This window comes from Perognathus longimembris, chromosome 12 (genome assembly GCF_023159225.1).
Source record: "Perognathus longimembris pacificus isolate PPM17 chromosome 12, ASM2315922v1, whole genome shotgun sequence".
Classification (NCBI taxonomy): domain Eukaryota; kingdom Metazoa; phylum Chordata; class Mammalia; order Rodentia; family Heteromyidae; genus Perognathus; species Perognathus longimembris.
The window spans coordinates 6,982,397-6,996,728 of record NC_063172.1 but is presented as its reverse complement, the minus strand read 5'-3'; the positions used below and the strand labels follow the sequence as shown (position 1 = coordinate 6,996,728).

Genomic DNA, 14,332 nt, shown 5'->3' with positions numbered 1-14,332 from the left:
CAATCTCTGTGTTTCTGTATCACCTAAGCACCCTGGTTTGGGAACCACACACAAGACGATCTCTTGGGTTATCTGGTGAAGATGAGTTCAGTTTAAAGGGAGGTTTGGGGCTCCAGTGCAGTGTGTATTCCAGAGGCATTGTTGCCTGTCACCTGTCCTGTCTGTTCCAGGGGCATTGTTGCCTGTTACCTGTCCTGTGTATTCCAGAGGCATTGCTGCCTGTCACCTGCACTGTCTGTTCCAGAGTCATTGTTGTCTGTCACCTGTACTTGGCACAGGTTTGTCTCTGGGCGGCCGTGCTGGCCTCTCTCACACGTACCTCTCCTCTCCTGTGGCTCCGCAGGGCCCACCACTTGTGGACTGCTGAGCTCCCCCGATGTCCTGCTTTGCCATGTCAACGACTGGAGGGATGCCTCTGATGCCGAGACCAGTGCCGCGTGTCCCGGGGGGCCGTACGACCAGGGGAGCCGCCAGGTGACACTGCGTGTGGGAGGCCCGGAGCTCACGAAGGGTAAGTATCGTTCCACGTTATGTTTCCCACTGGCAAGGCCTTCTGCTAGCCTCTCGGGAGGCCCCGCTGCCTCGTGTGGAATCCACGCTCTGGAAGGAAAACGGTGCCCGGGATGCAGCCGCGGCAGCTCTGCCGCGCACTGAAGCGCCCAGGCTGCAGGCAGCTGTGGAAAGGAGCACATCTCACAGGCTCACCCAGCGGGGTGGTCCAGGGGAGCATGGTCAGGAGGCCTGGCCTGTCTCCTGCAGGTCGGCCCCACCTTGGGCTGAGAATATTTTCTGGCAGGCAGGCAGGCAGCAGAAGCAGAACAGAACCAGGCTCTTGGGAAGTTGAGGCTGGGACCTGACCTGTCCCCATTCCTGCCTCGTTCTCGTGCCTCAAGAGAACGACATGACCAAAGCAGAAGCCAAAGGGCAGGGAATAAACTCCGGCCCTAGAGTGGGAGGAACTGCAAGGTCACGTGTGAAATGTCTGGATACTAACAAGGGTGAAGGATGAAATCCAAGTGTGGGAACTGTCCCCCTGCCCCCTCTCCAAGCCCCTGGGAGTGAAGAAACTCCAGGAGGTTCTGCTGCAATGCGCATTCTGATTGCAAGACGCAGCAGTCGCAGACATGTGTGATGAGGGAACAGAAGAGACCATGGAGCTTTCTCCTTCCTCTGCTTTATTTCCCTAGCATTTCTAACTTATTTTACAGACTTACAAACCTTCGGCTATAAGGTTCACGGTCCTCTGCTCCAACCACCCCTTAATTCACAGAGTGGGGACTGAGTGTCTGAACTTCTACAGTACTAACTGACCCTCCCAGCAGACCCTGCCAAGAGAAGGGGTGCCCCTCTGTGTCCTGAGCTGGTGACCAGCCAGGCTAGTGCTGGTCATAGGGTCATCCAACGAGGTACACATCATGAGAAACTGTCTGGACACGCAGGCCCTCAGGACTCTGTGTTCTGACAAGCAGTTTCAGTGATGCTGACCTCTGTAACATAATGTCTGGAAGTTTCCGTCTAGCCAAGGGTTGGATCACTGGGAGAATGGGGTCCAGGGCTTGCTCCCATCTTCCAGTTCCAGGAGAGCTGAAGGGGACTTAGGTCTCTCTCTCTCTCTTCTACTTTGCTCTGTTTGATCCCTGGAATCTGAATTCAGCACTTAGGGCCACGTTTCTTTTCCGCCTTGGCAGATTGGGGGATTTGTCTCTCTGGGGCTCCTCTTGTCATCATAAGACGCGCCAGGCAGGGGATGGCAGGGGTGGATAATGCCGAGACCCGTGCTGCAATGCCCTGCAGTTCTCAGGGTCTCATGGCAGGGGAGTCTGCCCCCTTCCTTCCCCGAGAGGCTTCCTGAGGACCCACAGAGGCCACAGCTCCCTCCTCCGCAGAGCTGCTTCCCACAGGCCCCCTTCACTCAGGCCATGTCCTCGCCTGTGCCTTTACCCACTTGGTCTAAGTGCCCCTTGGTGCTGAGTCCTGCCTTTGAACGCCAGTCACGTGATCTTGTACGAGTCAGGGCGTCTCCTCCGGCGCGAATCTTGGTTCGACAACGGGAGTGATGACTGTAGTGACTGCACAGCCCCATGAGCTGAACGCAGAGGACGGCGATGACAGTTCTCACGGGAATGCCTCCCGGGGTTTTCCTGCTGGCTCGCTGTGAGTCGGGCACTGTGCTCAGATGCACGCGGAGACTTCTGTCACGGCCCCCATTTCACAGCTGAAAAAGCTGAGGTGCATGGGAGTTAGGAGACTCCTTGGGCTTTCTGAGCTTGCATGTGGGCAACAGGGAGGGCAGCTTGGCCACTCCTCCCTTGGCATCTACCAGTTCTTTTTTTTTTCTTTTTTGGCCAGTCCTGGGCCTTGGACTCAGGGCCTGAGCACTGTCCCTGGCTTCTTCACGCTCAAGGCTAGCACTCTGCCACTTGAGCCACAGCGCCGCTTCTGGCCGTTTTCTGTATATGTGGTGCTGGGGAATCGAACCTAGGGCCTCGTGTATCCGAGGCAGGCACTCTTGCCACTAGGCCATATCCCCAGCCCCATCTACCAGTTCTTAACACATGGGGCGAACTTGGTACAGTGCTTGGCACGCAGCACCGATAGATTAGCACCGATTAGATTTAATACGTATTATTCCTTGCTGAATTTTAAGAACTGGACAATGCCTTACTAACGTGTGAATTCGCACCACAGGGCATAAAAACCTGGCATGGAAAACATACATGATAGATGGAAGAATCATTCCTGAAGCCTGGAAACAATATTGCAGAATCTGGTGGCCTTCCCCCACGCTTAAGTCATTCCATTGGGAGTAAATACAATCCAATAGCTTATTTACATGATGGCTACTAAACATATGGCATTCATTACTCTGCGAGGTAGCACAGGGTAAAGGCAGGCATTTCAGGAAAGACATTTGACAGATTTGTGGGCGGTGAATCACAGTGACTTGCTTAAGCCAGGGCATGTTCTGGGTATGTGCTTGTGGAATGAGAAATGTACCCTTGCCAAGAAAGAGGGATGATTCTGGGCTGAGAGCAGCGTTGGGAAGATTGTCTTGTGATGGTCACATCTAGGTGGTATTTCACAACTGCTACCGCCTTTGTTCTTGGTTGGAGAGACCTTGTCTTCCATAAGTAGAAGCCAATGTTTAAGTGCAGGTCAATGCAGGGGAAAAAAGTAAGTGTGGCTTAAATTTTTACTAAAGTGAGAATGGCTTATAGATACCCTTTCTTAAGAGCAAGTATTGACTAAAAGGACCATGTTTTCTTGAAGCCAATCCACAGCCCACTAAAGCCCTCTCCTGTATCGGGTCACAGGTTCACAGGCTCTCACCACTTCACTCCCTCCGGTGCTTTAGACTGACCCACCCGGAGTCTAACCAGCTCTGATTTTGTACCGGAAGGGTTAGAATATAGCTCTGAGAGGATTCTGGGGGACTCCATGTGGGAAGCACTTCTCAGGCTATGAAGGCTTTGGCAGGGAAAGGGGAAGGGGAGTGATTTGGTAATTTACTTCACTTCTCCGGGTCTCTGAGTCCTCAGGAATAGCATGCGAGCCTCATTTCTGATGTCACAGGTCTTGTCACTAATGTCTATAAGCATTTCATTTCCTGCAGAGGGTTATCTGTTCCTAATCTTAGCACTGTAGAGAGACATAGATAGTTCTGTTACCGAGTAGTTGGCTGATGTTTGGAAGCAGGCCAGGGGGTACATGCTGGGCCCCTTCTGATCTCACATCTTATTCTGTAGACCATGGGTGGTTCCAAAAATTACTAGTACCGTCTTTCATCAAAAAAATACCACTCCTTTCCTATATCACCAGTGTTTGTCTTTTATCTTCCTTAGATTCTGACATGGGGTCTCGGCCCGAGTCTATGGGATGCAGAAGAGACATGGTACCAAGAGAGGAATCTCCAACAGAAACAGGTATCAACAGACTGTGCTATGGGTGTGCAAACAGCAGGCTGGCATTCCCAGCATCTGTGAGCTGCTGGAGTGTCAACGAAGGCAGTTGGGTGAGAGCAACATGCACATAGATCTGGTAGAGAGAAGAATTTGGACTCCGTGCTTCAATACTGAGGCTAGTGAGGAACCCAGGAGGAGTCTTAGGCTGGAGACCATAGCATGTGCAGACATAGGAGAGACCAAGGGAATAGTTAATCTGTGAAGTTCAGGTTTGGTGCTGGGTAGAGCAGATAACTGTCTTCAAAGTGGCCATTTAGCCTAGGAGTTCAACTTCTAGATGGCTTCAACAAACAAAGAAGCATATGTGGTCCAAAGTTACAGGGAGGTGGACCCAACTCCACAACTCCTTGGTGATGAAAGGCTTCTTGGTATAAGAGGGCAAGTGGGGCCACAAGGACCAGAAATCTCATGAAGAATTACCCTGTCTAGGGTGAAAAAGGACTTCTCAGGTTTCTCCCAAACCAGAATTTTAGATGTGCAACTCTATAACTTTTAGGCGCTTTGGAAAACTTTTAAAGAACCCCTCCTGGCTAGGCTCCCAGCTTTATTGGTTCCAAACTGGTTCTGCTCTCCCTTCACCTGGAATGATTCGGTCTGTTTCTGACTCACCGCTTCGTATTCCCTACAGAGATAGAGATGAAAGAAATTGACGGTCTCCTTTTTTCAGGCTCGATGGCCGATCTTTTCTCGCCTGTGGACCTCACCCAGATCATCATCAGTGCGAATCGATCCCTGCCCAGCCAACAGCACTGGCTTTTCAAACGTGTATTTTCAGCCCAGCAGGCAAACCTGTGGTGCCTTTCTCGTAAGTGTCGTTAGATTTCATCCTTTTTTTTTTTTTCCTCAGACTTTGGATCATCACAGACCTTTTTTTTTTTTTTTTAACAGCCGCTGAGACACAAGTAACACAAAACTCAGTGGCATAATTTAAGGGTTGCTACACTATTCAAAGAAAGACTCCCAGGAGCTTTTAATGTCATTTTATTCTCTACTTTTCTCCCAAAGCATGCTCCCTCTCTCCCTCCCTTTCTTCCTTCCTTCTTTCCTTCCTTCCTTCCTTCTTTCCTCCCTCCTCCCTCCCTCCCTCCCTTCCTTCCTTCCTTCCTTCCTTCCTTCTTTCCTTCCTTCTTTTCTTCCTTTCTTCCTCCCTCCCTCCTTTCCTTCCTTCCTTCCTTCCTTCCTTCCTTCCTTCCTTCCTTCCTCCCTCCCTCCCTCCCTTCCTTTCTTCCTTCCTTTCTTCTTTCCTTCCTTCCGTCCTCCCTCCCTCCCTTCTTCCCTCCCTCCCTCCCTCCCTCCCTCTTTCCCTTCCTTCCTTCTTGCTGTTGCTCAGTTTCTTTTGTAGGCCTTTTATTTGATTTTGTAAATTCAAAACAAGACAGAATCGGTGGTGTTTCCTTGCTCTCAAGTACTCACAATTACATTGACAAAGACTTGTTATGGCTAGTTACATAGGGGATCAGTCTTTACAGTCTAGGGGCCTCTGGTGTTCAGATTCTCACTGCTTCTGTGGCAGCCCTGGTCAGTCAATGGACTGTTATCCTTTGTCTCCTATGTTAGAGAGTTTGAGATTTTTGCCTCACCCTACTTTGGCTTTGCCCTTTTCAGGACTGTCAGGCCCCTTCCTCTCTAGACAGCTGAACCCCAGTACTTTGGGCCTTCCAGACCGGACAATTACTATGATCCAGGCCTCTACCAGACATTTCACTCAGAGGACCCCACTACTCAATGGATAATTGCTGAGGACTAAATACCAACTTTCCTCTTGCCTATAGGGTGCATCCAGGAGTCCACATTCTGTCAGCTGGCTGAGATAACAGAGAGTGGCCCCTTGTACTTCACCTGCTCCCTCTACCCCGAGGCCCAGGTGTGTGATGATGTCTTGGAGTCCAGCTCCAAGGGCTGTAGCCTGATCCTGCCCCAGCAGCCAAGTGCTCTCTTCCGGAAGAAAGGTGATCTGCACAAAGTTTCTTTTCCTATTGACATCAACTAATTATACAGGGGAATTGCATTTTATTTATTTTTTAATTTTTTTGTAGGTTATGGGGCTTGAACTCAGGGCATACATGCTGTCCCTGAGCTTTTGCGCTCAAGGCTAGTGCTCTACCACTTTGGGCCACAGCTCTACTTCTGGTTTTCTAGTGATTAACTAGGGACAAGAGTTTCACAGACTTTCCTGCCTGGGCTGGCTTTGAACCATGATCCTCAGATCTCAGCTTCCTGAGTAGCTAGGATTACAGACATGTGCTACCAGTGTCTGGTATGGGGATTTCATTTTAACAAGCTAACATACATATATATTTGTGTGTGTGTGTATATATATATATGTGCATAATGCCTCTTGAGAATAATCATTTCTCTATGATTCTCCTTCCTCTTGCTCCTCATGAAGCCAGTCTCATCAAGTTACCTTGTTCCATTTTCACACGTGTATGTAAAGTATTTCATCTATGTGTTCCTCCCTTTCTTTCTGCTCCCCTCCCAATAATGGCTATACTCGACAAGACATGTTTCAATTCCTAATATTCATTTTTGTTAAAATGCATGTTACTGGTACGGGGGGGTTTCTTTGTGGTGTCTCACACACTCATATACCATACTTAAGTCAGATTAATCATACATGTGTGTATCTATATATACACATGTACTTATCTTGCATATATACATATCCATATACATATGGCGTGTGTATGTATATGCTTATATATATTTGTATTTTAGGTCTAACAACTACATATGAGGAAAAGCAGCTGTTATTTGTCTCTCAAAGCCTGGTTTATTTCACTGAACATGACAGTGCACCGATTTCTTTGCAAGTGACATCATTTCATTCCTCTTTATGGTCAAATAGTGTTACGTTTTGTAAATCCACCACATTCTCCTGACCCACTCATCACGTAGTACATCTAGGCTGTTTCTATAACTTGGCTATTATAAATAGTGCCGGAACAAACATGAGTGTGAACGTGCCTCTGATCAATCTAACTTACATTCCTGTGGATAAATATCTAAGAGTGGTACTACTGGATCTTATGGTAGTTCTATAATTAGAGGGTTGTTTTTTTTTTCTTTTGCCTTGAGGATTTCCATAAGAGTATGTACTAGTTTATAGTCCCCAAAATAGTATATTTGGATTCTTTCCTCTCCCCCTACTTGGCATTATTGGTTGGTGTTTGTTTTCTTGCAGACACTCACCCTGGGGTGGGATGGTATCTCAATGCCATTTTAATGTGCTTTTCTTTATAGCTAGAGACGTTGAGGATTTCTTGTTTGTTGGCAATTTGTACTTCTTTGGAAAGTTTTCTGCTCAGTTCATTTGCCCATTTATCGATTGGGTTCTTCATTCTTGAAGGGGTTAGTATTTTTAGCTACTTGCATATTCTGATTATTAGTCCTTTGTCAAATATATAGCTGGTGAAGATATTTTCACATCCAAAAACTGTCATTTCAGCTTAGTGACTACTTCCTTTGTGTGCAGAAGCTTTTGAGTTGGATGAAATCCCATTTATAATCCTTTCGTCCATTTCCTGAGCCCCTGGACTTATATTCAGGAAGTTCTTGCAGATGTCAATAAGTTCTAGTGTTCCCCCTACTCATACCCCTAGCATTTTCTAGATTTCAAGTCTCATGTGATACACTTTAAGTTGATATTAGTACACAGTGAGAGATAAGAATCCAGTTTCAGTGTACTACATGTAGATACTCAGTTTTCTCAAAACCATTTGTAAAGGCGACTGCCTTTCTCCAACATGTATTTTGGCTCCTTTGTCAAAAATCACGTGTCTGTCGGTATGCAATGTGTGTGTTTCTGGGTCTTCTTGCCTGTTCATCCTCTCTCTGTGAACTGAATTTCTAATGCCTGGACAGCACCACGGTGTCACAAACATCCACACGAACACGAGTTCTTCAAAACCCTGCTCTTGGTAGGCATGGGACGCCACTTGGAACCACGCAGGTTGACTCTGGAGGGTGGTCTACTCTGACCTCACCCCAGAGGGTCACAGCCGAAGCCCAGGCCCGCTGGGCCTCCACATGACTGTCACAGGGAACCTCAGAATCAGCGACTGCATGCCGCCAGAATGGGTGTTTCTCCTCAAGGACACCAACGACAGCCATGTTTGGGGATTTAGCCCCCTTCCCCTCACGTGCCGGCTCCTTTCGCTTCTCTTCCATCTTTCTTGCTGAGGTACCTGAGGTCTGGTGACCTTCAGATTTCCACTCGTATGTCAGGGAAGACCACGGGAACGCTGAGAAGCTCCGTGGACTGGGTGCTTCCTGTCTGGATGTATGTCTTCTTTGTGATGATCCGGTGGGTCCGACCTCTGGAGTTCTGGTGTATTTCTAGGTCCTTCCTCCAGAGGAATTTGCAGTGGCTAGCCAGGCACATTCACCTGGCTGCTTGTGGGTCATGAACCAAAGAAGGTTGCCCGGTGGTGGGATCTCAGGCTCACCGTGGAGCCTGACAGGAAGGATCCTTCTCTGGCTGACTGCTTGTTCCGTCCCCTTTGATGGAGTACCCAGGAGCCCCTTTCCTCTTTCCTCTCCTATCTTTCCTTTGAAGAAGCCATTTGTCGCGGATGGGAAGCACAGTTGGGACCTAATTCTGCCGAAAGAGGTTCTCAAGCCATCCTGTGTTTCAGTCCACCTTCACCCCCAGTGCCTCCCACACTTGAACTCTGGGAGTTCGGAGGCAGATACCCTTCATTCTCCGTTCTCTCCACTGGAAAGTGGAGTCTGCGCCCTTGCGTCTCTGGAACCATGTGACAGTCTTGAGTATGCTTTCCAGCTCCTGAAACTGTGTCACTCAGTTCCCTCTCCCACTCACTCTTTTTATCCTCCTGGATCCTTGCCTTTATAAAAGCCCCGTAACTGCTATTTTAGTGAGATTTGGGGTGGGAGAGGAGAGTAAATATGTGAATTTAATATACCATCTGTCAAGGGAACTGTTGGTTTGGTTTTTACTACATGTGTTCTTATTTTCTCAGGAATTATAAATTTCTCTCTAAATACACGCCATCATTTCTTTCTTTTTCTGTGTAGTTATACTGAAGGAGAGAGTGAAGAGCTTTTACACTCGTCTGCCGTTCCAAAGGTTGAGGGGTATTTCTATTAGGAACAAAGTACCCATGTTTGAGAAACCCATTTCCAATGGGTAAGTGACCTTTCTTGGCCCTAAAAATTTGACATAGGATATTTTGTTTTGATATTTTTTTGCTGGACTAGACTGTATTGGTGGTCAAGATGGGAATGAAAGACCCAGAATCAGCCTGACTCTGGTGCTCAGGTTCGGTAAGGGCGAGCTTATACAGTCTGATTCAGGGAAGGTTGGTTAGCTGGAGAAATCCATGGTCAGAGTTGGAACTTAGAAGTATTTATTATTACGACTCCTTGGCCATCACAGAAAAAATGGTTCCATAGTAGGTAATAGGAGAAGCACAACAGCACAGTAAACAGGCCTAAAAAGTAACAAAGAGGTCATTATATTTAAGATCCTTGGCTAAGGGCTAGGTGCTGGTGGCTTACACCTATAATCCTAGATATCCAGTAGAACGAGATCAGAGGATGATGGTTCAAAGCCAGGCAGAAAAATTCAAGAGACTTCGTTTCTGAAACAATCAAGAAAAGCCTCACTGGAGGTATGCCTCGAATAGGAGAGTACCAGACAAACAAGAAAGCCAAGCAAGTGCAAGGCCTTGGGCTCAAGTCCTGGTACCACCTTTAAAAATGGAGGCTAAGGCTGGAGAATTGCTTAACCAATAGAAATCCTGCCGCGAAAGTACAAAGCCTGAGTGTAAGCCCCAGGACTACCAAACAAATAAAAGCCCTGATGAAGGAAAAGGGGTACAAAAAAACGAAACATAAATCTTCCCTACAGCCCACACATACCACTCCTAGTCATCTACCCAGAATATCACAAGCCAGGATACCATAAAGAGACGTGCACATCCATGTTCATTGTTGCGCAAGTCAGAATAGCCAAGTTGTAGAAGCAGCCCAGATGCCCTACAGTGGATGAGTGAATCCCCAAAATGTGGTGCCTATACACAACGGAATTTTACACAGCCATCGAAAAGAATGAAATAATGTCATTTGCAGGGAAATGAAGGGATCCAGAACAATTCATGTTAAGTGGAGTAAGCCAAGCTTAGAGAGACAAATGGTATGTGTTTTCTTCTGTATGTAGAAGAAGCTAGTTCTAAAATGCATGGGGACATGACTTTAGGCATTCACACACAGTGAGACCGAAGGAGGATAGTCTTAGGAGAGGAACACCAAGGTTCAATGCCCATGTGCATCTGACCAAACACAATAATATGTATCGAAATGAACACAAAAGAAAGATTGAGCTATATTTTGTCAACTAATAAAAACGACAAATCATGATAATAAATTTGACCTTTAAAACCTGATGAGGCTGTATGCCGAATCTAAAGAGCAAGTATGTTCAACTTCAGCTTCTAAAGACGATTTATTTTATTATTTTTAAAAATCGATTCATTGATTGATTGATTTGCTTAGCTGTTGCTTATTTGTTTTAATTGAAGGTGGCTTTTCTCTCAGCACAGCCTGATCATCACCCATCAGAATCTCAGGAGGGCCATTTACTAACCTCATTCATGGGTCTACCCTGCACCTACTAAGTCAATGTTCTGGGATGGGACTGAAGAATTTGTATTGTAGCTAGTTTTAAAGCAGCTCCCCAATGATTCTTCTGTGTGCTAAGGGTCACTGACCCATAAACTGTTAATCCTGGAAGTGATTTGAGTTATGAAACTGTCTCCTGCTGCTGGTATTTACGATTTACTTTTGGAAATGGAGGTACAAAGATGATAGTCTGTCTGTCTTGATACCCAGATGGACACCACCATACTGCTATAGGGAGTAGTGCAGGGAGGGATCGGCCTTACCTCAGTGGACATGGCTTACATACCCCAACTCAGGGATGTGTGGTCAACCGGAAAGGCCCGTGGTCCCTCTGGAGTCTAGCAATGGACTTCCCAAGAGAGGAAAGGAAGTGGCACATGGACAGGTAGGCAGAGGCCTTGGAAACAGAGGGCCAGGGAAGGCTTAGTGGACTCAGAGTAGAGAGGGAAACAGCACTATAGAATTTCCTCGTGCATGGAAACTTCAATCCCTGGGGGTGATGTGCTCAGGGAAGGATGATAGCAAGAAGAAGGTAGGGTCCTCACATGGAAACACAGAGAGCTTGAGGGAGCTCTTGGGAGTTGGGTATGAGTGATTAGACCTGGACAGGTGGACAGGGTTGGAGGGGTTAGAACCAAATGCTGTCACCCTGGCTTGGAGCCGTTAAGATAAGGGGAATGTCTTCCTAGAGTGTCCTCTGCCCAAGGGAAGCAAAACTCAGCTCTTTGCTGCTTACTCAGGCCCAGCTTGAGTTGCCCTGACACTAAGCCCATGGAATCCTCCCTTTCTAGAAGGGCCTCTCTGCCATTTTTTCCTTCTGCCAGAGCTGAAAAACCCAGGTTTCCTCCTTGTCTGTAAGGCTTGTAGGAACTCATTCGGGGTCCAGAGTAGCTTGACTTGGAGCTTGGCAGGTAGTGTGCATAGATCATATTCCCGATAAATGAATGCATAAATGAGTGGAGGCTGGCAAGACAAACATTCCTGACTAAAGAGTAGAGCTTTGTTTTCAAAGAGTCCCAAAGCTAGGACACTCATGGACCAATGTTTTGGATTGTTACAAAGAAAACTCCTTTCCCAAAGTGAGAATGACCAAAATTCAGAGCCTCCTGACTCCCACAGAAGCCCTCACGCCTTCTCTTTCTCTTCTGACCCCAGGTTCTTCGAATGTGAGCGGCTGTGTGACGCAGACCCATGCTGCACCGGCTTTGGCTTCCTCAACGTTTCCCAGTCCCAAGGTTACGATGGTGGCAACGCCCTCTTCCCTAGACACGGCGCTTACACACTTCCATCTGTGATCTGTCTCATCCTCAGCCTCTCCCCGAGGAGGAAGGGGATGGGGGAGGGCTCAGAGAGGCTCGTGGCTTACCTGCATAGAGCTGGGATGTCACTCCTGGTCCGCGATCCGCTGACCACATAGCCCTCCATTCTCCAGTGCTTCCCTGAGCTCTCTGCTGCTCATCTTTCAGACTGGCCAAGGGGCACGAACTTCGAATGCATCTACGTGAGCTACTTTTAACATTGGGTTCGGTCACTTACCGGTGGCTAACGTCTGAAGAGGTCACTTACAACCGCTCTGAACCTTAATGCGTTGTCTATGAATAAGACCACACACCTTACCTTCGTCACTGGGACCAAGTGACGTGAGGCACACAGAGCCCAGCAAAGCTCTGCTTCAGTACGTGACCGACAGGGGCTCCGGTGGTATCACCTGCCTCCATCGCTGAGCAGTTAGACCCTTAATTCCTTCAATGCAGGAGCTTGCTTGCCTCAGGGGCCACCCGGAATGCAGCGATGAACCCTAGTCAGTTTGCAGACTTCCCTTTGCCTGCGAGGCTCACCTTCTTGGTCTTGGCTGTGTCTTTCTGTAGGAGGAGAGGTGATGTGTCTGACCCTGAACAGCATGGGGATTCAGACGTGCAGTGAGGAAAATGGGGCAAGCCGGAGAATTTTGGACTGTGGCTCCCTGGACATTGAGGTCCGCACGTATCCCTTCGGATGGTACCAGAAGCCTGGTAAGCAGTCTGCTCCTAACAGCTGGGCAGGCATCTTAGTGGGCTGTGTTTCAGTCCTGCATTAGGACAACATCCTTGATTTTAGAAGTAGATTTTTCAGCATTCATTGGATGCCAGCCAGAGAAAATGACTTTAATTCACAGAAGCAAAAAAAAAAAAAAGAAAGAAAAAGAAAAAAAGATATGCATGGGGGAATCTGGAAAGATGACCAACTTTACTGGTCAAAGTGAAAATAGAACTGGACAGCCTCCACGAGGTTACTTAGCATGAGAAAATGGCCAGTTCTTCAGGGTACCAAACATCATGATGTGGTCCAGGTGAGCTAAATGTAGTGTTCAAGCCTTAAATTGAAGGGAGGAGGTGTGGCCCAATGTGGGTTATGAGACTACCCACTACCAGAGAGAGGGTAGGGGAAGCTTGAGTTATAGTCCCAACATTTCTACATGTACTGGGAAGGACAGGTTAAGTTCTTGTTGCTAGACAAGAAAAGTCAGCGTATGTCCACTCAGCCAAGTTCCCTGGGTGGTTTCACCTCCTTCGTTAATCAGGACATTGTAGCCCATGGTGGTCTCAGGGAAGAGGAAGAGGATTGCCCTAGGTGTATTAACGATGTATTGACATTCAGTCAGGATCTCAGCACCAAGGCAGTGTAGGCTCAGGTGGGTCCCCAAGGCAAGTTTGCTTAAGGTACATAGGCATGTATTCCCGCACCTTCTCAGAGCTCCATCTGCATCTGTGAGGGAAGGAAGGAATGTTCCCGGTGCTGTGGTACAATGAATCACACAAAGAAACACTTGTATCTCCTCAACGTTGCTGCCCACTATAGACTTGTCGGAACACTGAGACTTCTTCTCAAATTCTCTTATTAGTGAAAGTCACTGTGGTCTCCTTGCCTCTTGCCTTCTATGTGTTTATGGTGTGGGTAGAATTGGGTAACCATGTATGACCACGTGCAAACTAGGCAAGACTGGGCATCTATATGTAGTCCAGGAGTTTTGGACCCCAAGCGTTGAAATTCTCATCTCAGGAGGAGTCACAGGCAGAGGCTGAGCTCAGGAGAGTAAAAAGGCTGATGTTCCCAAACTTTGTTTCTACTATTTTTGGATTTTTTTGTGTTATATTTTTTGACATTGCCAGTGGGCCTGGAAGCTTGGGTCTGATTGGTCACTGTGATATAGATGTCTGTCTTCCTCAAACATCCTTTCAAACAAAGAATGGCTTTTGCCAGATGCCTTTTCAAGACAGGTGTCCTGTCTTCACACGATTTTGTGTTCGAAAGAGTCATTTTACCAAATGTTTTCTTCCCAGAATAAGTGTCTCTCTTTTGAATAATTAAATGTAGGTGGCAGCTTAGGGAAGCAGTGTGAAGCTTTAAAAAATAGTGTCTGTTATTTTAATCAAGGTGTTTACTAATAAAATGAGTATCTCTTGATTTCCGGCTCCAGTTTCCCATGTCTCGCTTTCCCCTGATCTATCCCACCTTACTGTATCCCTTTCTGGATGTCTTCCGCCCGTTCATCAGGCGAGTGCATGTGAAAATGTCCAGCCACTTTGTCTGACTGGTTTTCTCCTGACTCAACTGAAGAAAATGATGACTCCCTGGCAAACCAACTCCTTTGTGGTTTGGCCTCTATCTAGAGCCACATTGGAACTAAAAGTCCAGCTTGGGCTCCAGGTCAAGTTCTGGTCCTTGACCTTGCTTGAGAGGCTGACTTC

At 47.4% G+C, this 14,332-nt stretch overlaps 1 protein-coding gene across 1 annotated transcript in view; it reads left to right on the top strand.

The window, feature by feature from the left end:
- Tg (thyroglobulin) overlaps positions 1 to 14,332 on the top strand; it is a 160,002-nt gene that overhangs the window by 48,838 nt on the left and 96,832 nt on the right. The window contains exons 27-33 of the mRNA XM_048358633.1: positions 344 to 511; positions 3,843 to 3,923; positions 4,630 to 4,767; positions 5,735 to 5,911; positions 9,000 to 9,111; positions 11,760 to 11,839; positions 12,473 to 12,616. Coding sequence (XP_048214590.1) covers positions 344 to 511; positions 3,843 to 3,923; positions 4,630 to 4,767; positions 5,735 to 5,911; positions 9,000 to 9,111; positions 11,760 to 11,839; positions 12,473 to 12,616 — 900 coding nt within the window. The remainder of the gene's footprint in view (positions 1 to 343; positions 512 to 3,842; positions 3,924 to 4,629; positions 4,768 to 5,734; positions 5,912 to 8,999; positions 9,112 to 11,759; positions 11,840 to 12,472; positions 12,617 to 14,332) is intronic.